At 40.7% G+C, this 27,347-nt stretch overlaps 1 protein-coding gene across 7 annotated transcripts in view; it reads left to right on the top strand.

Moving 5' to 3' along the window:
- TNRC6B (trinucleotide repeat containing adaptor 6B) overlaps nt 1-27,347 on the top strand; it is a 158,616-nt gene that overhangs the window by 99,479 nt on the left and 31,790 nt on the right. For all 7 annotated transcript variants that reach the window (XM_073000133.2, XM_073000136.2, XM_073000134.2 and 4 more), the window contains 5 exons: nt 5,447-5,791; nt 14,026-16,341; nt 17,946-18,101; nt 22,823-23,001; nt 24,266-24,340. In XM_073000133.2, the coding sequence (XP_072856234.2) occupies nt 5,447-5,791; nt 14,026-16,341; nt 17,946-18,101; nt 22,823-23,001; nt 24,266-24,340 (3,071 nt within the window). The remainder of the gene's footprint in view (nt 1-5,446; nt 5,792-14,025; nt 16,342-17,945; nt 18,102-22,822; nt 23,002-24,265; nt 24,341-27,347) is intronic.

Below are 27,347 nucleotides of genomic sequence, written 5' to 3'. Positions count from 1 at the left end.
TGCTCGGGTACCTGTGGCAGATAAATGGAACTGAGGCTTGGGTGGGCGGAGCATGCGCAGTATAGGCAGCCTTACACTTGTTACTTTTCTCTTAAAGCTCGAGAATGTTTCGAGAGGACCGACGCTGGCGCTGGATTAACCCTTTTGTGTGAATTCACAGAATGACCACTTGAAGAACCATGGTTACAGGTAAGTAACCCGTCTTTTTGCTTGGGAGAATCCCACCAAACCCAGTCGTGTGCTGTGTCCAAAAGTCTCTCCAAACCAGCTATTCAGTTGAGACTTCAACGCCTGAGATCTTTCCTATACGAAAAGACTCTTAATCCAACTATGGAAGCGGGGAGTCCCCCTTTGTCCAATCCACCTCAGCCAGAAGCGGCTAAAACTACACCCAGTCCGGCTGCCCAATCTATGGCTAGCATGACTTCGGTATTTACCAAGTCTAAAGAATCACAGAAATCTTCTAAACCATCTACCAAGACACAGCCATGGTCAGACGACTCTGTAAGGAAGAAGAAAGATAAGAATAAGACCAGGAAGCCAAAGAAAGCTTCTAAATCGATCACTGCAGTCTCTCCACCAGCTCCGCTGCCTATGGAGGAGTCTTCCAGAGAATCGCCCACGCTGTCGGACAGAGAGGAGCACATGATCTCCTCAACTCAGGCACCACATGCCATTCTTAGCTTGTCATCGAGCTCAGGCCAATCTGAGGCTGTCGAACATCAGGGTGGACGAATGTCAGTGTGGAGTCAGAGTCTCTGGAACACTCTCCAAGAAAGAGAACGGAGAAGTGTAGACATACCTCTCCATATCAATCACATCAGCACAGAGACCAATGTTGTCATGCCGAATGTCCTCTGCACAGTGGTACTTTGACCAGTACCACCCTTAACGGTACCATGACTACGGCTACCCAGACAACTACAGGGGACCTAAATATCCTCCCTCGACATGTTACTCCCCCATGAGGTCTCCTCCATCAGGTCATCATCGATATTGTGGAGATCCCCCTCTCTTCCAGGAGAGACTGTCTCGAAAGAGAATGGCTTCATTGGAGACCGCTGCACCACCAAAACGAGCCAAACAAACTATGGCTCAACCCATGGTAGATACAACAACCACCTATTCCAGGCCTCACAGACACAATGTCAAACCACTTCTGATGTCGACACAGCCAGATGCGGACTTTATAACGAGAGTCCACATGGAGATTCCAGACTGCTCACCATTGATAACCTCACCGTCCCAGGATGACGGCTCATCATCATTGGATGGCTCTACAGTTCAACATCCTGCCCCTCGATTAGACGCTCTTGACAATCATCCTCCATCACCTTAGGATTACACATCATACGCCCAACTCATCCTACGTATGGCTAAGACGCTCCACCTTGATGCACAACTCCCACCTCAGCAGAAGAAAGATTTGATGTTTCATGACTTGGAACAAGTCACCGACACTACAAGAAGAAATATCATCCCTCCTCCTGAAGTGTGCCATAATCAGAGTACCACCACCTGACATAAGTGAGGGGTTCTACTCCTGTTATTTCACGGTCTCTAAAAAGGATGGAGGTCTTCGACCCATTCTGGACTTGAGACAACTTAACAAATTTATATGTCCTAGAAAATTCCGTATGCTAACCTTCAATACCATTATCCCTCTTCTTCAACTAGTTCTCAGTGCATTAACTAAGCCGCCATTCGAACCGATAGCTGCCTGCAATGAAAAATTACTATCTTTAAAGACTGTCTTTTTGGTCGCGATCATGTCAGCGAAGAGGGCTAGTGAATTAACAGCTCTGCGATCCGATGCTCCATATTTACAATTTCATCCGGGTAAAGTGACTTTGTACTTTGATATTACATTTTTACCAAAGGTGGTGTCTGATTTTCATATGAGTCAACCCATAATGCTGCCTACATTGTTCCCCTCTCCATCCACCCCTCTTGAGCGCAAGCTCCACACACTGGATGTTAGACAGGCCCTAGCCTTCTATATCGACAGAGCAAAACAGTTTCAACGTTCACCTAGGTTGTTCCATCTGTTACCATGGACGAAACAGAGGTGCTCTGGCTTCAACGCAGACCATACCCAGGTGGATAGTTCAAGCTATTCAGCTTGCCTATGAACTCTCTGGCAAGCCAATACCGGACCACCTAAAGGCATGCACTACCCGGGCAGTGTTGACATTGAATGCTCTACACCAGTGGCCCCAACCTTGGGCCTCCAGATGTTCTTGGACTTCAACTTCCAGAAATCCTGGCCAGAGGAGATGGTGATGGAGGCTTCTGGGAGTTGTAGTTCAAGAACATCTGGAGGCCCAAGGTTGGGGACCACTGCTCTACACTGGGATTGAAGTGCAAAGCATTTGGAGAGCAGCCACCTGGTCCAATGTTCTGATGGTTACAAAGCACTATTGACTCGATGTCAGAGCCAAAAGGGATGCTGCAATTGCCAGGGCGATACTGACTTCTCTGCTACAGTGATGGCCCTCCATCCGGTAAGTGAGCTTGTCAGTCACCCATTTGTGTGCATTCACAGAGGCCACTATGAAGAAAGACAGATTACCTACCTGTAACCATGGTTCTTCTAGTGGACCTCTGTGAATTCACACATCCCTCCCTCCCTCCCTCCCTCTGTCCATCACGTTGTTTAATAGTAGACCTGTTTTATCTGACAACGGTGGACTTGAGCGGAACTGAAAGGAAGGTGGAGGAAGCGGAGCTTGGATCCTGGGGGGGATCTTAATTACTCTTTTTTAAGCTCTAGAAGTTTCCGAGACATCCTGCGCGTGTGCAGAAGAAACCCATTTTTGTGAATTCACAGAGGTCCACTAGAAGAACCATGGTTACAGATAGGTAACCTGTCTTTTTCCTTGAATGTTAGCAAATATGGGAAATTCAGGCTCTTTGTTCCTCTGTGATGATTAGATGCTATCTGTTTTTAAAAAGACTGTTGGAATTAATGTGATCCGCTAGTTAGCTGATTAAAAAATTATACTATTAAGGCAGCTGAAGACTTGGGGACATAATTTCAGCCACAGATGGGGAATGTCTGCCCTTCTTAATGCAGTTGGTCTGTAACTTTCTTGAGTTACATCATTGGTGAGAGCTGGTGGCTGTTGTAGTCAGCCAACAACTAAAGGAGTACACACTGCCCATTCTGTTTTATTCCAGTGAGAGGTGTTATATGCTCCTAAAAGTCCTGATCTGTCTACTTCCCCTAGGTACAGGAGTCATAATCTTCACATCTACACTCATAGCCACTTACTCTTCTTCTTTATAATCAGTCTGTACTTTCGAACTTAATGTGTACTTACTATTTTAAGTTACGACCATAATCTGTTCCAGAAGATGGGCATAACTCGAAATGATCGTAAGTCGAAGCACCATTTCCCATAGGAATATGTTGGAACGTAATTAATTTGTTCCAGACAAAAATAAAAAAACACTCCAATACACATTGAAATACCATGGGGCTGGGGGGGAATCAAAAACACCCCCACACACACAGAGCCAGCTCCATCAGAACGCAATGGGGCTGGGGAAAAAAATCAAACCCCCCACACACACACACACAGCCAGTCCCATCAGAATGCCATGGGGCTGGGGAATAAAATCAAACACTCCCCCCAGGCAGATCCATTGGAACGCCATAGTGTGTGTGTGGGAATCAAAAATACCCCCACACCCACAGCCAGCTCCATCAGAATGTGATGGGGCTGGGGAAAAACACACACCAATAAAAAAACAAAAGCACAGAAACATAGCCCCGCCAAAACCACCCTGCAACACCCTGTACAGTGGTACCTCGACTTACGAACTTAATCCGTATTGGAACAGCGTTCATGCGTCGAAAAGTTTGTGGATTTCCCATAGGAATGCATTGAAAACCATTTAATCCGTTCAGGCTGTTTTTCATTCGTATGTCTAGGCGCTGTTCGTAGGTAGAGGCATTAGTTCCCATAGGAACTAATGCATAGCCGGTTAATCCATACTCTGCCACTAGGGGGAGAATTTTTCTTCTTTTGACCTATGGTGAACTTAGGTCAAAAAAAGGGCAGGAAAGGTTTTTTCCAGGTTTTTTGTTTGTAAGTCAAGGCTCCGTTCGCAAATCGAAGCAACATTTTGCGAACGGAGCCGTTCGTAACTCGAAATGTTTACAAGTGGAGTTGTTCATAAGTCTAGGTGCCACTGTAAATGAACTCAGCCAGAAGCAGAAAGCAGCACCAGGCAGTCTGAAGCCTCTCTGTAAATGCGCACACACTAACTGTTGGGGCCAAAGAATTTAAAGCCCTTTATTGTTCAGGATATCTGAAAGGCTGTTTTCTCCCATATGAACCAGCTTCACAATAAGTTCACGTTTTGAGGTCCTGCTCTAGATTCCAAATCAAAGTGCGTTGTTTATGTGCGAGAAGTTCTCTTACAGCACCTAGACATTGGAATGTCCTCTCAAAAAGATCCACTTTGCCCATTTCTTATTGATCTTTCCCAGGGATTAGTCTAGCTTTTTAAATTTCACTATCCAAACCATTTAAAGCCTAGTTGCCAAAAATAATGGCTTGGATATGAGATTCTTTGTTATATTGGCTGAAAATGGAGAGAAATCTAAATAATTTGTTGTTTTTCTTTGTTTACTCATTCCTTCTATACGTTTACTTATCAGAGTGTTTGTAATTCTTCAGATGAGGTATATGTTTCTGCTACTGTTAAATAAAACTGCTGTTTTGATATCTGTAGAAATTTGTTTCTCAAATGTTGACTTACATCTGAGGGAATTGAGATCTCTGGTTATTGTCATGAGTCATATACAAGCTTTCTTAAACACTGACAGATATTCATTAAGGGTTAACACTGCTCCTCATTTCTGTATTTATTGCTTCAACTCACTATTTTTCTTTAAAGGATATGTGAACTCCCTGACGCACATGTTCATCTGCTTGTATCCAGCTGATACACTTCTCTCCCTTTTTCTACTTAAATTTCTGTGTCTTGTGGTGGAAGCCAGTTTGCATTGTACAGCAGCAGAATATGAAAAGTTCAATGACCTCTGTATTGATTAGCTCTGGAGATTCCGTTCTGTAGCTTTCTAAGTGTCTCAGATTTGGATGTCAGTGATGGCTTGCTTTGTTTCTTTGGAAAATGTAGGTTTTTTTCTTGATGTAGGAAAGTTATCTTTGATAAACTTGTCAATCCAGTTGACAGTGACTAATATTTTGGAGCATAAATGTCTCTGCCACTCTGAGCTAGAGTAGACCAACAGAACAGCTGCTGAATATTAAGGTCCCAGTGGTATGATGGATCGATCTAGTTGGGACTAACAATTGAATTTAAGCCATAATAGAAAATAATTTTGAAATGATCATTCTGAGTGTAATCTTACAAGATAATCATAGTTCAGCTTCCAAAACAATTTACAACACCAGTTATTTTTTCCTTTTAGTGCCCGAAGCGACAAAACCAAGTTTAAGCCAACCAGTGACCGCCAGCCCAATTGGCAGCTCTCCATCGCCACCTGTCAATGGTGGCAACAATGCCAAAAGGGTGGCAGTGCCGAACGGTCAACCGCCAAGCGCCGCCCGCTACATGCCTCGGGAGGTGCCGCCGCGATTCCGTTGCCAGCAGGACCACAAAGTGTTACTGAAACGTGGGCAGCCCCCTCCGCCATCCTGTATGCTCCTTGGGAGTGGAGTAGGGTTGTCTCCTTCTCCAGCACCTGGAGCAAATACAAACAACGCACAACCAGTACCAGGAGTGCTGCTGCCGTGTGACAGTGGGGCTGCAACAGGTATGAAAACATTAGGTTGCTGCTCTTTGGTGTTTATGAGGATTTTTATTTGATATTAATACTTGTAACTGTTGTAAGTACCTGGACAAGAAGCAAAAGTGGTTATAGCAAAATGTTTGTCAAATTCTAAAATGTATTTTACCTTTACCTTTACTGTTCTAATCAAAGTTAGGAAAGATAATGTTTGGAGGAAAGATGCTGAAGCATTCTTTAGAATCACTGTGTTAATATTACAGATCTGTTCAAAGAGGTGGCCATTTTTCAGTCTTGAGAATTGAAATCTAGAAAAGGTGGGACGAAGAAATAGAGAAACATCTGTGATAATAAAAAGCAAACAATATATATGTATGTCTGTCATAGATTTGAGACTGAAACCTAAACATCTGAAAATGGACATGTATGAGTATGCAGTCTTGGGATTAGGAATGGATTTTTGGAATTCATACACTCTGTATTGAGACAGCTTCCATTGAAACTCTCCCCCCCCCCCCCGCCACCCTGGGTGCAATTTATGAGTTGCAGAAAATCCTCATGACTCCCACAGGTTCAAAGAACCAGTGCAGGAATGTCATCAAAATGAGAGGGCTGCTCTACCTTCTACTGGTTTGAGGGTACTCAGTCACATAATTCGAACTGTTGGGGTTCCAGATTTAGGCAACGGCCAGGAGTGTCTTTGCACAGTTAAAAGTACACCAGCTGCACCATTCCTTGAGATGTTTGATTTGGCTACAGTGACACATGCCTTAGTTACATCCTTCTTAGGTTACTGTAACACACACTACACAGGACTGCCTTTGAAGATGGTTCAGAAACTTCAGCTAGTTCAAAATGCAGCAGCCTGACTGCTGAGTGGGACCAGTTAACAGTGTGCATATAACAACATCGCTACAACAACTGCAATGCCTGTCAGCCTGTTTCTAGGCCAATTCAAATTTCTGGTTAAAGGCACTGAAGGCTATCTGAAGGACTGTATCTCCCTATACAAGCATTCTCAGTTCACAAGACCCTCAGAGGAGGCCCTCCTCTCAGTCCCATTGTAGGTATCCTCAATGGAAACACAAGATAGTGCCTTGTCTGTGGTAGATCCCAGATTGTGAAATGCCCTTCCTAGAGATATTAAGTTGGCCTTCTCCCTTGTATCCTTTCAACAACAGCTGAAGACCCGCCTTTTTATACAGGCTTTTGATAATTGCGTCCGGCATGCTGGTTTTTATCTTAGGAGGTTTGTTTAAAATTTTTTTAATGTTTTAAATCATTTGCAATATTTTAATATGGTTTAATTTCTTATAATGTACAGTTTATTGTGTATTTAATTCTATTCATTTACTTTGTGAGCTCCCTTGAGTCCCCTCATCTGGAGAAAGGCTGCCAATCCGTTCCATTGAAATCGCTGTCTTGTGAAAACATTGTCTAGCGAAAAGTGTTTCCCCATTAGAATGCATTGAAACCTGTTTAATGCGTTCCAATGGGGGGAAATAGTCATTGTCCAGAGAAAATCACCCATAGGGAAGCCATTTTGCAAAGCACCGATCAGCTGTTAGAATCGCTGTCTTGCGAAAAAAACAGTCTGCGAAGCACGGATCAAATCATAGTTCAGTGAAATTCCCCATAGGAAAAACCGTTTTGCGAATCTCTATAGTGATCGCAAAAAGTCAACGTTTAGCGAAAAAACCGTTTTGCGGGGTAATCGTCTTGCGAGGTACCATTGTAGTGGAGAGGAGACTGATGTATTTTGTTCTTCTGCAATTTTTATAGAATCTGTGGTTCTCAAACTATGGTCCCCAGATGTTCTTGGACTGCAGATCCCAGAAATCCTGGCCAGTGCAGCAAATGGGGAAGGCTTCTGTGAATTGCAGTCCCAGACCGTCTGGGGAGCCCAGTTTGAGGACCAGATATTCCACATTATACTTCTTTCTAACAGCTGTGTGTATGCGAGAGAAGGTCCTTCTACCGGATGAGCCAAGGAATGTGGTCCAGTTGATAGAGGCACAAAAAGACTAGTTAGGAAGAAAAACAGTGATGGAAGTGAGAAAAGACAAGCAGATGACAAGGGGATTTCTTGTGCAATTGGGTACTTCTGGTTTTAAATATATAAAATAATTGTTGTCACAATAGTAAACAGTTATTTTGGCTATATGGGTTCAATTTCTAAAAAAAAATAGTGTAAATTGCTAGTGTCTCTTTTGTGTCAAGTTCTAAAAATGGCTTTATGGGGTGTTTAAGTTGCCACTGTTGGTTTAATTAATAATGGCTCAGTGGACTTAGGTCCAAGATATTCCAGATAGAATACTTCTCATGCTACCAGTTATTGATTATTTGCAGTAAGTTAAATGCAGAATTCCGATTGATTGTCCACAGTCTAGGGCGTGTAGTGCATTATGTTGCATCTATTCAGTGAGCGTCACAACTTTTCCTGATATCATATGGTTGCCACACACCTTCCTGACATTTTAAAAGTGGATGTTTGTCAGCGCTCTTTTTCTGTTTTGGTGTGTGTGTGTGTGGTTAATCTTTTTTAAAAGCCATAGCATATTGCAAGTATATTACAGACTTATTTGTGAGTAAAAAGTGTTGTAATAAGGGGGAACTGGGATTTTTTTCTAATCCATTTCACAACTCTAGAAACAATTTAGCCTAGTGCTATTTATTTGTTTTTCTGGTCCTTTTCATAAACTGCTAGGAAACTTCAGATTTCTGCTGAATCCTCAGTCTTCTATTTACCATAAGTTGGAGTATTTTGTCTGATTTATTGTTTCCAAGCCCTGCTTCTTTCGGAGCAGAAGAACGGAAGATAGCCAATAAAGGTAACTACAGTATTTGCCAGTTCTGGCTCATTTTGTAATAGAACTGGGCAGTGCTTTCTCAGTTTCAAAGTGTACCTATTCCAGTAGTGACATTTTTAGTTTAATTATATGAAATAAATGACTTTAGTAGGAGGTTGCAGATGTCATATAGACATATATTTAGGGGGATATAAACATTGGTCTTCTCTGTTTTTGCTTCTTGAGAAGCCCTGAAGTGTGAATAAGGAGGAAAGTTTTGGTTTATGGAACACAAAACAATTCTGTAAATAGAAATATATGGCAAGGGGAAGAGAAAGGAAGAATCTGCCTCCCCAGGGAACATCTTGTATCTGTTTGTGTGAAGTTGTACATTTCCCAGTCCGCACCTGTTGAAAAAAATTCTCCCACTTGACTGGATTTGGTGGTTAAATAAAAATGGGTGCCTCAGTTAGAAAACACAAAGTGATTATAGATAGATTATAATGATGTCTGGCTTCTCTGCAGAATTATTTCAATAAGGCAAAGCAGTTGTGTTATAAAAGCCTCATACGCAAGCACTTCAAGAGTTCCTAATGTGAACTTTGCTTATTTAGCCATCCTGTGTGTCACTTGTAAATATGGTTATATTTTATTGATGGATAGCTCAGTGATCCAGAGGATTGGGAGTTAAATTCCCTTATGGTGAACAATATGATTTATATTTGTATTTGTAAATAAATTGTTTTATATAATAATCTGGGGGTCATTCTAATAGATATATCCTACATGCTAATAGTTATGTCAGCATTGTGTATCTGAAATAGGAATGGGAGTAAAAATCAAGATCTACAGAGATTTGTAGCAAAACAAAATAGTTCTACAGATTAGTATTGATTGCCAAGTTACAAATGTTATGCTATGCATACATATAGTTAAATCAGGGGTCTCAAACATGTGGCCCGGGGGCCATTTGCACCCCGCCAGATGATAGTTTGTGGCCCCCACTTTGCCTGCCCCCCAAAGCGCCCACGTGTCCTCTGCTGTCAAGGGTTAAAAAAAAACTTGTGTTACTCGCTGGCTGTCTCCCAAAACAGTACCTCTTGCACCCTCCATTCGGAACTGCAGCCTGCCAGCCAGCCTGCCTGTCTGCCGGCTGGCAGGCTGCAGTTCTGGATGGAGAGTGCAAGAGGCACTGTCTTGGGGGAGAGCCGGCAAGCGAGGCGTGGCTGCTAGCCCTTTTCCCCAAGCGCCTGAGCCGCTGCCGAGCGATGCTTGAGAGCGGAGCTCGGTCCTGGCCCGTCCTTGAAGAGCGCCTCCAGGCCACCACCAGCAGCTGCCGCCGCCTCTTCCAGGGAAGTGGCTTTCTGGCTCTCTTTCTCTCTCGGTACCCCCAGCACCAGCCCGACCAGCGGCCACCTCAGTGCCCAGCGGTTCTTCCTCCTCTTCCTCGTCCTGCTTCAGCCGCCTCGGCTCTGGAGGCTGCTTGGGCTCGCCTCGCAAAGTTTGCTCCTCTGTTGTGGTGGGGGTAACTGCTGCTGCTGCTGCGTGCGGCTTTTTTTGAGGGGGGCTCTCGGAGGAAGGTTGCTGGTCCTCTGTGTGTGTGTCTGTCTGTCTGTCTGTCTGTCTGTGCGTACGGACCTGTGGGGCTCCCTCCCTGTTCTGTTTAATTTCACGGGTACCGATGGGGGCTTTTCTCCTTTGGCAAGGCGATTCTGTGAGGTATTTTTTTTTATGTCGTGCCCTCCTACCCCCTGCTAGGCAGTCGCCAGCACTCCCTCCCTTCTCTGCTCCTTCATCCTGATGCTGCTGGTGGTGGTGGTAGTGAAGAAGGAGCTGGAGGGAGTCGTGGCTGGTGACGAGGGCTCGCGCACCCCTCCTCCTCAGAGCCCCAGCCGGGCTAAGGAAATTCCTGGGTGGCTTCCTCAGGCTCTTGCTCCACTTGGCGGGAAATGTGATGCGGCCCAGCCTCACCCAGACTCTGCCTCCAGCGGACCCCAGGTAAATTGAGTTTGAGACCCCTGAGTTAAATATATGTAGCCTTTTTATATCTAAAGGGAGCTTTTGATTCAGTTGACCAAGAAAAACTGTGGAACATATTAGCTGACCTCTCAATTGATAGAAGGCTGATATATCTTATTAAGAGACTGTATTCTACAACCTCCTGCCAAATCAAATTCTCAGACTCAGGGATCATAAGTGGCTGGATATCCACCAACAGAGGGGCTATTTATTAGCGCCTTCCCTGTTCAACCTGTTTTTGCATGACTTAGCCCCTTTCCTACTGGAAACTGAGGGCCACCCTCCTAAATTCGGCTCTACGAAGGTCCCTTTACTTTTGTACGCAGATGATGCAGTTATCTTCTCTCGTACCAAACTTGGTTTAAAACGTCTGATGTACAACTGCCTCAAGTTTTTAGCCAATAATAACCTACAACTCAATTATGGTAAGTCTAAAGTCATGATATTTGCAAAATCATGGAAATTGTACAAGTGGATTTTTGAGGGAAGAAAGATTGAGCAGGTATCTGGGCATTGTGTTTCATTTCAGATATAGCTGGATCCTACACTGTAAAGCAACAATACAGCAGGCTAAGAGTACTATCCAGTCAATCCATAGATTCTTTTATAATACAGGAAATAGATATGTACCGCCTGCATTTAAAGTGTTTAATACCAAGATTATTTCACAGTTGCTATACAGCATACCTCTTTGGATAAAGGCCTGGGATCATTCCATAGAGCAAATCCAATCTATGTTCCTATGGAAAATTCTGGAAATACCAAATTGTGTGCCATACACGACCGTCTGTTTAGAGACGGGCCAAAAATTGGAACAATTCAGGCATGGCTGAGATCAATCAAATATTGGTTGAAGATCCATTATAACTTCAAAGAGGGCAGTTTTTTACACCACATTTTCCAAGAACCAAGTATCGCTAGAGAACTTGAATATACAGTGGTGCCTCGCAAGACTAATTTAATTCGTTCTGCGGTTAATGTTGTCTTGCGAAAAATTTGTCTTGTGAAACGCGTTTTCCCATAGGAATGCATTGAAATCTAATTAATGTGTTCCTATGGGCAAAAAAAAAGGCAGAACAAAGTCAAATTTGGTTTACAAAAGGTTTATTAAGTGCTCTTTAAAGCCATAATATTGTCCAGATGATTTCAAAAATTTCAATTAAAAACTTTTAACTTTTTAAACATCGTAGAAAAACATTTAAGAATCAGCAAGCGTGAGGCAGGAACAAAAAATGGAAAACATTCTTCTTGCAAAGCACAGCCATAGGAACATTCGTCTTGCAAGTCATCAACCCCATCGCCAAAACCATTTGTCTTGTGAGTTTTTCGTCCTGTAAGGCATTCGTCTTGCGAGGCACCACTGTATTGAAAGGAAAATCTCACTAATAGGCATGTCAGTGGAATCACTGGGCTCCTTGCCCCACAAGGAAGCATTTCAGCTGATTAAACGCAGGATGTTAGATATCGAATTCCAAGATCCCCTAAGTGCTGCAAATAAGACCTGTTTCCCCCTAAGCCACTTGATTTCCTGTTAGGCAGGGCCGGAGGGCCCTATATTACCATCCATTGCAATCACCTCAAAAACGCAGAGCCTACCCCCTGGCCAGATTTAATGTAATGCCTTCAGCAGTATTATCTGGCAGGTTTCAGGGTATTCCTTACAATGAGAGGAACTGCTCTTGTGAACTGAGAGGAATTGAGTTGCTGGTACACATGTTTTCATATTGCTCTTGATACTCAGAACCCCACACTCAATATCTGGGCTCAATATTGCTCAAAGTAAGAGGGTGGTCAGATATAGACAGAATGGGTTTTCTGTTAAAAGACAGGGTGAAGAAAGTAGCACGTTTCTTAGCACACATAGTAAACAGGCCAAAATAGCACCTTTTGAACCAGCACTCCATGCTTGAGCCAGGTTTATGGATCCTCTGATATAATCAGTAGGCTAATTATGACAATAAATTTTTTTATTATCATTATTATATGGTACATAGGATAGGGTGGAGAGTGTGTTTTGCTGCATAAATAGTAAAACTACATTGAATCTGAACAAATTTTAATATGGTTCCAGAAAGCTGCAAACAAGTTTTACTGAATGTAGTTTTGATTAGGTGTTTTGTGTATGCCAATAAAGGTTTGATTGATTGACATATAGGTAAAACCAGTATAACACATGTTATTTTGGATTTCCATTTCTTGGAAATGTTAATTTTCACTTTAGTGGTACTGTATATTATTATCCCTTTTGGGATTGTTGCTTCATCTGTAAGAAAGAATGCTTTTAAAAATACGGTACATATATAAATAGGCACTGCTGGTATGAATTGAAATCACAAATTGCTCTCACTCTGTTTTTAAAAAAACATTTCAGTGTTTTGTGCACAGCAATATTTCAAAGAAGAGTAAAATAAATGTTGGTAATAATTGTTATACTAATTTTGTGTCTTTGAAAGAAAATCCTTTATCTCTGTGGGAAAAAAATCCTATATCTGTGAAAAAAATCCAATTTGTACTTCTAAAATCTGTGGTTCCTATCACAACTGATTGTTCAGGAAGGTGCTACTTGCCTTTGAGTTGAATATTTAAATTTATAAATGAAGAACACAATTCTTTGGTCCCCAGGAAGGAGTTCTGTGGGCCATAGGAATTTAAGAGTCTCTCTCAGCATGGTTGGAGAAGAAGTCCTATTATTAAAAACTGCACTGTTAGGATTCTAGTATTATGGGCTAAAAAGAGGAATATTCGATCTGTTACTGTAACATGTCCTCAACAAGGCATTGATATTTTTTTATTATCAAAAGCAAAGGGAAGAAAAATGGAAAAAACCTGGTCATACCTGGAGAAAATATGATAGAAAGGCAACCATGCTGTCATACATGCAGATACAGGTTCCACTGTGACAGGTTCCTGTATAGTAAAAAAGCCTTCTGCAATGCTGCTGTTGGTCTCTCTGTTTTCACCTTGGTAGAGTGAAAAAATAAGGAGTGGATAGGAGTAACTGGTGGTCTGAGCTGTTCCTAGAAACAGTGGAAGTTTCCATATGGGCAAGTAAAGAAGTACCCCATCATAGTTTTAAAAAAAAGTTGCACAGCGAAAGGAAGTGAAAATTATCAGTATTTCTGAGTACTTTTCTTATTTGTAGGCCAGAATTCTATTTGGGATTTATAAGTGTGACTTGATAACCATGACTGCAAGTTGCCACTAATCCAACTGCTGCTTAAACTCTTTGTTGGGGGATAGTCACACAATGCTATTTAAATCTCCAGTCAGATACTGGCCAATATATATTATGGTAGGATTGATGTGTAACTTGTTTGTTTGTTTATTCCATTTATACCCCGCCTATCTGTTCATTGTGATTCATATGCTGTATGCATAGTTCATAGAAATAGTTCATATGTGTTGTTCAGAATCTTCTATGGATTTATAAGTAATTTCGTGTTTCATTTTTAGATTCAACAACTGGGGGTGCTGCTGCTTCAAATTATGCAAATTCCACTTGGGGTCCTGGAGCCTCATCCAACAGCACCAATGCCAACCCAACTCACGTCTGGGAAAAGGTGATTGTAGACGGGTCTGACATGGAAGAGTGGCCTTGTATTGCCAGCAAAGATACTGAATCTTCTTCCGAAAACACCACAGACAACAATAGTGCCTCGAACCCTGGCTTGGAGAAGAGCACTCTGCCAGGAAGCACCACTAGCAACAAAGGAAAAGGAAACCAGTGCCAGTCTGGAAGTTCTGGTAATGAATGTAATCTTGGGGCCTGGAAATCTGACCCCAAGGCTAAATCTGTTCAATCTTCCAACCCTGTAGCAGAGAGTAACAGTGGTCTAGCAAACTGGAGGAACTTGAGTGGGCAGGACAGAGTTGGCCCCAGCCCTGGCTTCAGCAGTTTTAACCCAAATAGCAACCCATCTGCTTGGCCAGCACTAATTCAAGAGGGCAATTCAAGGAAGGCAAATTCAGAATCTGATAATGGTGGTTCCAATGCACAGATTACTACGGCAGGTCAGATTTGTAGGGAACAGCAGTCAAAGATGGAAAATGCGGGTGTAAACTTTGTCTCTGGCAGAGAACAGGCTCAAATTCACAACACTGATGGACCAAAAAATGGAGCTAACTCCTTGAACTTAAGTTCACCAAACCCAATGGAGAATAAGGGAATGTCCTTTGAAATGGGCTTTGGGAACTCCTCCAGGAACACTGATACCCCTTCTCAAAACACTGGAGAGAGAAAGACTGGGAGTGTTGGGTCTTGGGGTACAGTTAGGGGGGCTTCTGGAATGGACAGTGCTTCTGGTCAAAGCAGTTCTGGAAATCATGGGAACAATGGAAAAGATAGGGAGGATTCATGGAAGGGACCTTGCGTTCAAAAATCTAATGGGTCAAGAAATGATTCTTGGGAGAATAGTAACAGGTCTACGGGTGATGGGTCTTGGACCATTGGCCCTCAGCACTCTGGTGAGAGCAAGTGGAGTGAAGGGAACAAAATGACATTAGTGGTGTCTCAGGGAGAATGGAAACAGCCGTCTGGGTCTGATGAATTGAAGATTGGTGAATGGAGTGGTCCAAACCAACCAAATTCTAGCACTGGAGCATGGGACAATCAAAAGGGCCACCCCCTTCCTGAAAACCAAGGGAATTCCCAGGCTCCCTGTTGGGGAAGATCTTCCAGCTCTACAGGAAGTGAGGTTGGAGGTCAAAGCACTGGAAGCAACCATAAAGCAGGAAGTAGTGATAGTCACAATTCTGGACGTCGATCATATAGGCCTACACATCCTGATTGCCAGGCAGTCTTGCAAACTTTGTTGAGCAGGACTGATTTGGACCCCCGAGTGCTTTCAAATACTGGCTGGGGTCAAACGCAAATCAAGCAAGATACTGTTTGGGACATTGAAGAGATGCCAAGGGCAGAGGGAAAGGCTGATAAAGGAACTGAGGGGTGGGAGAGTTCTGCCATACAGACAAAGAGCTCAGGGGGCTGGGGAGATGCACCTAGCCAAAGCAATCAAATCAAGTCTGGATGGAGCGAGCTCTCTACTCCAACAGATTGGAAAGAACCCAAAAACACTGGAGGATGGAATGATTACAAGAATAGTTGTTCAAACTGGGGAGGAGGAAGACCGGATGAGAAAGTGACATCATCTTGGAATGAGAATTCCAGTAAGGATCCCGGATGGAATGGGCGGTCATCTAATCAAGGGTGGTCTTCTGGGAAGAATGGTTGGGGAGAGGATGTTGACCAGGTAAAAAACAGCAACTGGGAAAATGCAGGAGGCAAGTCAATGTCAAATTGGGGTGAAACTGGTCAAAATGAGATTGGGACTTGGGGTAATAGTGCAAATGCAAACTGTTCATCAAAAGGCGGGTGGGACAATAATAAAAGAACTCCACCATGGAATGATACTGGTAGGCAGCCAAATTCATGGAATAATCAGCAACAGCAGCATCATCAGCAGTCAGAGGCGCCTGGTTCCTGGGGTCCACCACCACCGACTCCAGGTAATGCAAGGCCACCCAATCCTAACTGGAACAGTGGGCCACAGCCAACTGCCTCAAAAGATGAGGAGCCCAGTGGCTGGGAAGAACCATCCCCTCAGTCAATTAGTCGTAAAATGGATATTGATGATGGCACGTCAGCATGGGGAGATCCCAGTAGTTACAACTACAAGAATGTGAACCTGTGGGACAAGAACTCGCAAAGTGGACCAGCTCCACGAGAACAGAACCTCCCTACTCCAAGGCCTAGCAAAGTAGCACCCTCAGGTATTGTGCTCAGTTTTATTCAATATTGTGCAGATTATTTACTGAAGGTCTGAAATATAATAAGAAAGTAATATCCAGATTTGTACATTCCTGTACTTGCACATTTTCAACTGCTTTTAAGTTGAATCAGTTTAAAAAGTAAATCGTTGATTGTCTTATTCTGTAGTTACTTGTGAAAAGTTACCATTCATCAGCAATACTGTTCATTCTAATGCTGACATTAGAGCAGGGGTGAGCAATTAATTTCTATAGGGGGCCACATGAAAAATCTGAACCAACTTTACTTAAAAATAAAATGAAACAGTGATGTTATGATTGTTTTTATTTTAAACTTGTTAATCTTCACAAATACTAAAGAGGTTTTTTGCGGTATGTTAAAGATAAGCAACTGATCAACTTTAGACAAAAAGCTATAAATGGCTTTGATGTTCAACTTGTTAAGTGAGAGAAATCCAGTCTTTCTTGGGCTTGAACAAGTGCTTGAACACCAGACTGGAGCAATGACTAGCGGGCTGGACTGGAGCGGCTCACAGGCCGTATGTGTCCCTTGGGCTGCACTTTGCCCAGGTCTGCATTAGAGTGATCAGTTAACTTTAAGTGTTCTTAAAGCAAGAATAGCATGATCTAGAGCGGCTTGGTTAGGATAGCTTCAGTCTATTGTGCATACGCCAGAACAGAAACCTTATTCATGTACCATCTGATAATTGTAACTTAGTTGTATGTATTGTGTGCATAGGCAATGTAAATCTTCTAACACATAGACTTCCACTAAAGAAGCTGTCATGTAAAAAAAGGTGTGGGTCTTTTGCAAGCTGCCAGCCGTATATCTTTCAAGGGACTTTCTGAACAAAGGGACAGGTAGCAGTTGCTACACAGTGTTAACTTTTTGATTAGTGGCCTTCTCTCCTGCATATAATGATTTTGCTAGAAAGCCTGTCCTTACTAATACATGTATGCTAATATTTATTAGAAAAGGTTTATAGATTCACTGTTGGTGCAAAGTAATTTAAAATTTAAAAGTTGATATGTTCATTACCTGCTTTTGATTTAATTTATTAAGTTCTCCCAAATATTGGAAAGTATTGTGTAGAGAACCACATTTCTTGCACAGGTTCTTTTAGGAAGGATGATTTGCAGTACAAAAGGAAAGAAAGGGAATGATTATTTCTCCTCACTCTCTCCCCCTCCATTGCTTTTATCTTTATACATGTTTCAGATCCATTTTTATCTAGGAAACTGAAACTCACCATTCTTTATTCACCACTGCAATGTATTGTGTACCTTTCACCTTGTACTACTGCTTTTCAGTTGACACCATTTTAAAAAAATTAGATCTGTTGTTGCTATTTAGTAGATTCATAATTTATGAGGTAATGTGTATTAGAAACGGTATAATATTATACCATTACACACTCTTAGTTTTCAAGCATTAAAAATCAAATAATGTAAGATCCAGAATATTTAGTGAAGTATGAAGAATGACAAAATGGAGTTAGCTGTATAGAAAGATACAGATTTTTTTTCCATGTTGTGCTGTGCTAAATGTCAGAAGGTACGCTTAATTCATTTTTTAAAATGCATAACAAACTCTTCTTTGTATAAAGTCTGGAACAAAAGCACACCTCCTGCTCCAGATAATGGTACAGCTGCTTGGGGTGAACCAAATGAAACTAGCCCTGGATGGGGTGAAGTTGATGATGCAGGGCCTTCTGCTGGTTGGGGAAATGGACCCTCCAATGCACCAAATGCCATAAAACCTAGTAAGTATCTTTTGACTTCATTTTCTGTATTAGCTACATATACTATTTTTCTTATGAATTGCTCATGGACAGGCTGTAAAATGCTGTAAGTTTGAACATAGTATTTATAAACCAGCAAAACTTTAGAAACAATTAAAAATCAGGTAACCAGTATGAATAACGTTTACAAGGTCAAGTACGATTATACTTCTTCTACGTGGCCTCTGAATGCACACAACTGAGTTTAAACTGTGCTTAAGCTGGTTCTTCGGAATATTCTACAGCTTAAGACAAAAAAAAAAATTAGTAGCACGTTGTCCCTACCACTCGTGAACCATCCACCCGTTCACCTCAGTTCCATTTTTTTCCGCCGCTGCGACTGTAATCTCCTAGCTGGAGCTCCCTACCTCTTTGTGTATTTTACGGTTTTACATGGACTCCTTTACTACGAATTTTGGATTACGATTTTAATAAGTTTGCACGTTGTTCCTGGCTTGATCTTCAGAGGACTGTTATTGATTACTGCTTTTCTTGACGGATTGGTTTTGGTATTGAGATTATCCCGGCTCAATCTTTGGACTCTTATTGATTACCGCCTTTTTCTTAACTGACTTGCCTTGGCAATTAACGTGGTTCTCGGCTTGATCCTGATTTGCTTACCGAATCCCGCCATCTTTTACGGACTTGATTCTGAGGAATTGGACTTTAAAATCAGTAAGTTTCGTAATACTTCTCCCTGGGAGTTTTGGTTGGTTTATGGCCTCTTCAAGGCTGTTTAAGTGCTATGTTTCTTGTGCCGCTAAGATACCTCTCACTGACAGGCACGAGCACTGTCTTTATTGTTTGGGGAAAACATCTGCCCCCACGCCTGCCCTCAGTGTAGAAAACTTTCCAAGCCTGCTCTTAAATCTCGTGAACGTAGGCTTCGAGCTTACCTTTGGGAAAAGTCTCTTTCTCCTTCCAAACCAACCATGGAATCTACCTCAGCTTTAACGGCTACCTCCCATTCAGAACCTCCGACAATGTCTCTACTGGCTGGTTCCGCACTGAGGTCTCCAACAAAGCCCCTTAAGAAGGCATCGGGATTTAGTTTAAAGAAATCTTTGACGTCGACCTTGGCTTTGACTTCTAATGTTACAGCTTCGGAGTCAAAGACAAAAAAGAGGTCTTCTGCAAAACTTAAGAAGGACAAGGCTTCTTCAAAGGATCGACCTCGTGGTTTACCAGTGGTGTCGGCGTCATTACCGGATTCCGGAGGAGTCCTCCAGGGAATGACTTGACACCGAGTATTTCTGATGGTGATACTTTGGTCCATCAATGTACTGTGCAGGCTCTGGTACCGATACCAAGCCACTCATCGAGCCCAACGCTCATACAGGCTGAGGTTTCTTCCAGCCGAGACTCTGCCCATTCTAGCCCTGTGTATACTGGGTGGGTGACTGTGGTGACGCTTTCAAACTCGGACGAGTCTTCGCGCCATGCATCTCCCAGAAAGAGTAGAAAAAAGAAAACATACCTCTCAATCTCAGTGCAGGGAAGTTATTGTTCTCCCTTGAGTCTCTCGACGCCACTCTCGGACCAACTATGACAGCCCAGTCTACGTAGAGGTTGCCCGTAAAAAGGTTCACCGTTGGTATCGAGATGATGATTTCGAGGTCAAGTCTTGCTATGAGGTCGAAGACTACTGAAGAAACAAAAGAGTCAAGTATATTTATGCTTCTTCCTCTTCCACGTCTCCCTCACCACCTAGACGTCAACGTCGACTGAGCCATGACGCCGAAGTTTCAACATCGAAGACCATCAAACATAGGCAGTCACACAGAGATTCCACCAAGCAGACAGAGAAGACACCTAAGACCAAACTTATCTCTGACACTCCTTTACCTCTTGCTCTACTCCACTGGTTCTCAACCTTGGCTTACTCAGGAGTTTTGGACTGCAACTCCCAGAAGCCTTCACCACCAGCTGTGCTGTCTGGGTTTTCTGGGAGTTGCAGTTCAAAAACATCTGAGTAACAAAGGTTGGGAACCTAGGCTCTACTCGATTCCTTATATTATTTCATTATCCTTGAAGAGGGTTGGGATTCTTCAGTTGATACAGTATGTGGTAGCTAGGCTGCTAATTGGTAAATGCTTGTGTATGGCCCACTTCAAGGTTTGTACAGTGATGCCTCGCAAGACAAAATTAATTTGTTCCGCGAGTTGTGTTGTATTGCAAAATTTTCATCTTGTGAAGCGCGGTACTAACAGTTGTGCGATTTAAAAAAAAAACAAAAAAAGGAAAAGAAATTCATCTTACGAAGCGTGGCCATAGAAAAATTCGTCTTGCTAGTCACCAAAAATCGCAAAGCGCTTTCGTCTTGCGAGTTTTTCGTTGCATGAGGGATTTGTCTTGCGAGGCATCACTGTACTATTAAAATGGTAAGTATTTGAAAGCCTGTCTCTCTATGGGATGTCTGTCTTGTTTTGAAGCTTTTTTGAGCAGTTATTCAGGAGAGGCCTTTTAAAGAATACAGACAGTTGCAGAGACCTGTCTAATAGGTATAGTGCATTTTCTCTGTGGCTCCCAGATTGAGGAATGCATTCCCTTCAGACTTGCAATTCATTTCTACTCTCAAATGTTTTTAGGAAGGATGGAAAAAGACTTATTTTTAAATTGATATGTTCAGTCTCTACAATTTTAACTGTTCCTTTAATTGATTTTAATGAGTTGTGTGATAGGATTAATTTTACTTGATAGTAGGGGCTGGACTTGATGATCTGTAGAGTCCCTTCCAGCTTTGCAGTTCAAAGATGATGATGATGATGATGATTTCATATTTGAATTTGTTTTTTCTTTCTTTACAAAAATTGTAAGCCACCATGAATGTTATTGTGTAGTGGAAAGGCAGAGCATAAATTCAATAAATAAATAATATTTACAGCCCATTGTTCAAATTAGTAGGTAACTTCAGTTTTGCTAATTTATACCATGTAAAGTGGACATCACTGCAACACTAGGACTGCAGTCCCAAACCTCTCATTCTAATCTTTATTGCTGGTGACTGTAGGATACAGGGATTGGGCGAAGGGTAAAAACTCTGCAAGATATATTACAGTCTTTTTATTAGCAGATTTTAGTACTTATTAACCATAAACTTTGTAAGTTTAGTTTGTTTGATCTAGACTTATTTATACTTATTGGGGAACCACTGATATAATTGGATCAAGTTGGTAAATCTGTCTAGATCTAATGTGATAAATTCAAATGGAATGATGTTCCTTAGCAATTGGACTTGATAGTCTACTTTCTCAAATGTAACTTCTCAGTGGGAAGAGATCTTGAATCATCTCAAACTGCCCTCTCAATATTTTGTTCAAAGTAGTTAAACAAGAAATTATTGTAGAGCAAAATTCAGAGGTTTTGCTAACATTCGTAGTTTTGGCAGTTAAAAGCTATCTAAAAGGAATGGAACTTTTTTGTTGTTGTTCTTTTCGTTGTTTCGTTTTTCAGGCATAGAAATCCCAAAGTTCTCCATTATTGGAGTTTTACCTGGCAGATACCTATAGACCCCTAAATGTGGCTCACCTGGGAGACAGGCCTAAATTGGAAAGCTTTTTAGCCTAATATAAGCTCAGCTCTCTGTTCAAAAAAATAAGCTTCCCAGCAAGAATCAAAGCAGCTTGCTTTTGAACAGGAAGCTAAGGAGAGCAGGGCCAATAGTAGACCATGAAATCTTCCTCCTCAGATCTTTCTACTGTACCAGGTAAACCATGTTTAATTGTCTGTAGATCTCTGTCAGGTGGAACTTTCAGAATGGAAAATTCTGTGATTTTTCAACCCCCCAATCGCCCTGCCTAAGCTGAGAGATTCATGGCAGCTGATCTTTATATGTGTAAGCATTTCATATTGTTAGCTAGTTTCAGAAAAATTGTATGGTCAGAATTAAATTTTATTTGGGGTATAAATGTGGATAGATGAATGGCTCTTTTTCAGGAACTGAACTTTAGTATTGATGTTGGAGATTGAAAATATTTTGTATAATTTTGTGAAATCTCTTTATTGCACTAATGGAGTACAGAATAGTACATCTACATACAAACTATCTTGGAAATTACATGAAACCAGTTCATTGATGTCATAGGCAATAGGCTAGTTGGGAATTTATTTGAACCTTATTTTATTTATTTATTTATTTATTTATTTATTTATTTATTTATTTATTTATTTATTTATTTATTTATTTATTTATTGCATTTATATGCCGCCCATCTAGACATAGTCTACTCTGGGCGGCTCACAACATAAAAGATAAAAACAATTTAAAATATACACAGTTTTACATTAAAAAACAAAACAATATAAAATATAATATCGTAAATTTACAAATAATAATAATAGAATTTTGTCTTTTGTGCCAGTTCTGCTGCTATACAATAGGAACTGCTGCTATACAATAGGAATCTGTATTTCTTTGTATTTGTTAATAATGAAATCCTGTGTATTCTTCACTCTTTGTTAGTCTTTTCTAATTTGAAACGGCCAAGACCGGAATTGTATGTACACTTTTCTGGAATAAAACTTGTTGGATGTTGGGGTTATGTCATACTATAGGTGGGAGAAGGCTGAAGTGCCCTCTGGATTATAATTCACACTTCCCTCAATCAGACCAGAATGGCCAGTAGTTAGGACAGATGAGCTGTTGTAACCCACTGATGTTGCCACACAGTGTAATAATAATTATTTTTTATTCTTCATCAAAGGTTCCAAACCACCTCAAGATGGCTGGGGTGATAATGAGGGGCCAGTATCAGGAACACGGCATTCAAGCTGGGAAGAAGAGGAGGAAGGAGGAGTCTGGAACACAGCAGGCTCTCAGGGAAGCAGTTCCTCCCATAATTCAGCAGGCTGGGGACAAGGAGCTAAGAAGCCACAAATTAAAGTGAGAAAGTATTTATGAGATTATATATAAATGAGTTGATTGAACATTTTCTCTTTTGAATTAGTAATAAAGATATCCAGTTATTATTGAGCATTAATTCTTTGTTAAGAATTCTCATGTTGAAAAGGGATTTGCAGAATAGCTGATTTACTGTGGAATGCTACAAAACATCACATTTTAATTTTTTGTCTGTGCCCAATAAATGCTGTGGGGCTTCTTATAGTGCTTCATAATAGCACTATCAGTCTTCTATCAGGGATAATTGATTTCTTGTAGCCCTGCCCAAGTAAGTTGGTCTGTGCTTGGAATGCTCTAAGAGTGAAGACTAACAACTGGGAAACTTTGATCATAGAATCATAGAATCATTGAGTTGGAAGGGGCCTATGAAGCCATTGAATCCAACCTCCTGCTCAGTGTGGGAATCCTAATCAGAGTAGATCTGACAGCTGGTTGGCCAATTTTCTCTTGAATGCCTCCAGCTTTGGAGCACTTTTTACCTCCTGAGGTAATTGGTTCAATTGTACTGTTCAAACAGGATGTTTTGCTTGATATTCAACCAAAATCTGTCTCCCTGTAACTTGAGCCTCTTATTACATGTCCTGTACTCTGGGATGATCAAGAAGAGTAGTGTTGGATAGTAGTGTTGCTTTCCATGTATTCAGCACCAAAATATGAGTAAATAGGATTTAATTATCTTGAAAGTCATGCCCATAAATCAGGTACCAATCTAACCAGGTACCATTATTTAAATTTTCATTTCCACAGCGAAAGAAAGGCAAAAGATAATTATACATGTAAGAAATCTTACATTTGGAGCAGCATTTGATTACGCCAAATCCATGCCAGTTAACACATTGCAGTAAATCAAGAAAATAATTGTGGGTTATACTGTCATACATCCCTTATTAGGAGGAGAAAGGTGGTCTAAACTAAATATATAAACTAGCAGCAGTTTACTACTGAAATTTATGTTGTTCGACTAGGCACTAGTGGGCATAAGTAATGGATTTCTGGCCAAGTATACCTAAAAAAATAATAAAATATCAAATAATGGAGTTTTGCACGTTATTTTGTATTCTTGATCTTTGTGCAACACTCATTAATTTGTATGAAGTTTCTATGTCCACATTCAATGTGGTAGCTATGTTAGAGCATTTGTCTTTATCTGTTGATGTGGACTTAGGTTGCCCTAAGATTTAGCTGTTCTGCAGTCAAGTGAAAAAATTATGTAACAAAAACTTACAAAAAATTTATTTATTTTTAGTGTTCATTAAAAGGAGGAAGTAATGATTCATGGATGAATACTTTATCTGATCAGATTTCAAATATGGGATTGCTGGTAAGGTTTTTGACTCTCTTAATTCTGTTTACATAATACTTTACAGTATTACTGACAAGTATTTGACAGATTTGTTAGCGGCCACGTGTCTTGAGGCTTTCAATGGCTAGATAGGGAAGCTACTATAAGCCAGTTGACATGTAATTCCTTTTTCATTCAGTTCATTTATTTGCTGGAAACTGTTATAAAAACTAATTCAAAAGTATGGTCTTATTTTAGGCATAATTTGATTTTTTTTATCTGCTCCTTTTGTCATTTCCTTAGATAATACAGGAACTAAGCCATTTGTTTTTCAAAGGGAGAATTAATGCCTCATGTTGTTGAAAGAAACAATTACTTTTGGAACCTGTCATGGCAAATCATATATAAATGTATTGTTCGTATGATTTAGAAGGGAGTGAATGAAGAGCATGGAATGTTGGGAAGAGTGGTTCTGCTTGGCTGGGAGAGAAACTAAGTGAAGGGGAGTGTGTGTGTGTGTGTGTGTGTGAGAGAGAGAGAGAGAGAGAGAGAGAGCCTTGAGACTGATGCAGAGCAGCCTGGTGTAGAGAGCTAAGGGAGAGAGCAGTTTTGGAGTTTGGGTTTGAGTAAGAAGTGTGAGAGAGAGAGAGACTGTGAGGGGAGAGATAAGAGTGTAAAGGATTGTGTTGAATGAATTTAAAGCCTAAAAATACAGAATGTTCTTTTTTTAACAGTGTTTTTTTTTAAATAACACTTTATTTTTCTATTCATACTGAATGGAGCTGAGATCTGTATCTGAGGGCTGGTTATTTGGAGGGTATCATAAGGGCCTGAGTGAAGAGTTAAATATACACACATAGGAGCAGGAAAAGAGGAACAGAGGAAATAAGTAAGATTATTTTAAAAAGCAGGTTTGTTCCTGTAGTGATTTAAATACTGTAATAGCTAAATGAGTTTCATATGATGATCTTGCCTTAACAGTCCATAGAGAAAATGTGACACCATCAAACACCAGCTTACTTCTGCATTAGAAGATCTTTCTTTATATTATAAAAACAACCAGCTGAAACCAAACCCTTTAAAAACACATGTCTGCTAAGAGAAGGCTCTGAATTAACTGGGAAGGCAAAATATTGGAACGTTGCCCTACCGCAAAATATTAGGGTGCTATTCTAAATCAAACTCTGGCCTACAAAAAATATTGTCTAAACATCAGACAGAAAGTTGCCACAAGAAATAACTTTCTTAGGAAGTTGGTTGGATCAGATTAGGGTCAAATCCACAAACAATAAGAACAACAGCTTTGTTCCTATGCTACTCCAGAACAGAGTATTCTATTTTTATTTATTTGTTCGATTTATATCCCGCCCATCTGGTATATTCTACCACTCTGGGCGACTAGTGCTGTATGATATAAATCAGTACATGCTAGACAATTGGATGTAGCTGCTAATTAATATGCATGATTATTACTGGCTTCCAGAACCCTACCCCCATTGCCTGGCATTGGACTTAACAAGTATGCAGAGAGGTGCTAGCAAATAATAAACAACATAAGCAAATACAGCACCAAACCCCTAGATAACAGCAAAAATCAAAGAAAAAATTCTGCACACTCTTAAGCTCTAAATATTAATTCAGAGAGCAAAACCTAGAGAGAGCAAAAACAACATAGAGCACAGAGCACTGACTTCTGTCCTCTGAAGATGCCGGCCACAGAGACTGTCAAAACGTTAGGAAGAAAAATCTTCAGAACATGGCCCGGAAAACCCACAACAAAAGTGTCTCCCATCAGAACAAGTTTCTGACTGGACCATCTGGATTTTGCTTAATAGACTTTGAAGTAGAGTAGGAAGAACAAATAATAATTGAGTAAAATAGGGCTACTTAGATATAGGACAACTTTTCTATAAATGAGGAGAAACTCAGTCAGTGCAGCATTTATGTGCATGCAGTTTATGCCCTACTACATGTACAAAATAAGATTTAGTAAATGGCCGAGATAACACTGTTGAAATAGTCCACTTCTGATCAAAAATAGACTAATCATTTTACTGCCATGTTACCCCTAAAATAAGACAGGGTCTTGTATTAATTTTTGCTCCAAAAAAACTTATTGGGGCTTGTTTTCAGGAGATCTTTTATTTTATTTTTTCAATGTACAACAATCTATATTTATTAAAATACAGTACAGTAATGTCATCTTCTGGTTGTTACACAATGGTGGAGGGCAGGTTTTCACTTAACTGGGGCTTATTTTGGGGGTAGGGCTTATATTACAGGCATCCTGAAAAAAATCATACTAGGGCTTATTTTCAGGTTAGGTCTTAGTTTTCGGGGAAACAATATTTCATTTTTTAAAAAAATTATATTTTATATGCATTCATAATTTTAAACTGCAATGCTCTGATACAAAGGAAGGAAGGAAGTTAAGTGACAAGTTTAAAGGAGAGACTGTATCAGTATCAGTGTTTGATAGGGTCTTTGTTTCCAGTATGGACGACTTTTTACTAGTCACAAGCTGGGCCTGGGCTACTGTGAAAGTTTGAGGGAGGGAACAGGTCTTTGTTTGACTTCGTTATAATATTTGAAGGACCCGTATCATTGCAGGTGGAGAGATCTTTTTTATTGAGGTTCAGGTGGGGAAATAAATTACAGTGGTGGTCATAGTAACCCTTAAAATCATTCAGAAACTGAACACAAAGAATAAAGAAACATCATCCTCATGTTGGAGATGTAAGAAAAAAGGGAACGTATTTAACAAATGGTGGACATGTGAAATGAAGCAAAAGAAAAAATGGCAATGATTTGCAAAGAGATAAAGGAAATTACGGATATTGATGTACAAAGGTGTCCAATGATAGATAGCTTTGTTAAATATGTTTGGAAATATTCAGTTGGAATGGGAGGGGAAAGGAATTAATTTTTATTATATTAATAATGGCAAGATGGATACTTATAAAGAACTGGGAAAATAATAATTTAATATGAAGAAATGGTAAAAAAATGTGGAATATGGCTAGTAATGATAAATTAACGTGTGAAT

Source organism: Pogona vitticeps, chromosome 5 (genome assembly GCF_051106095.1).
Source record: "Pogona vitticeps strain Pit_001003342236 chromosome 5, PviZW2.1, whole genome shotgun sequence".
Classification (NCBI taxonomy): domain Eukaryota; kingdom Metazoa; phylum Chordata; class Lepidosauria; order Squamata; family Agamidae; genus Pogona; species Pogona vitticeps.
Note: the sequence above shows the minus strand (reverse complement) of the source record. Positions and strands in the feature narration are given on the sequence as shown.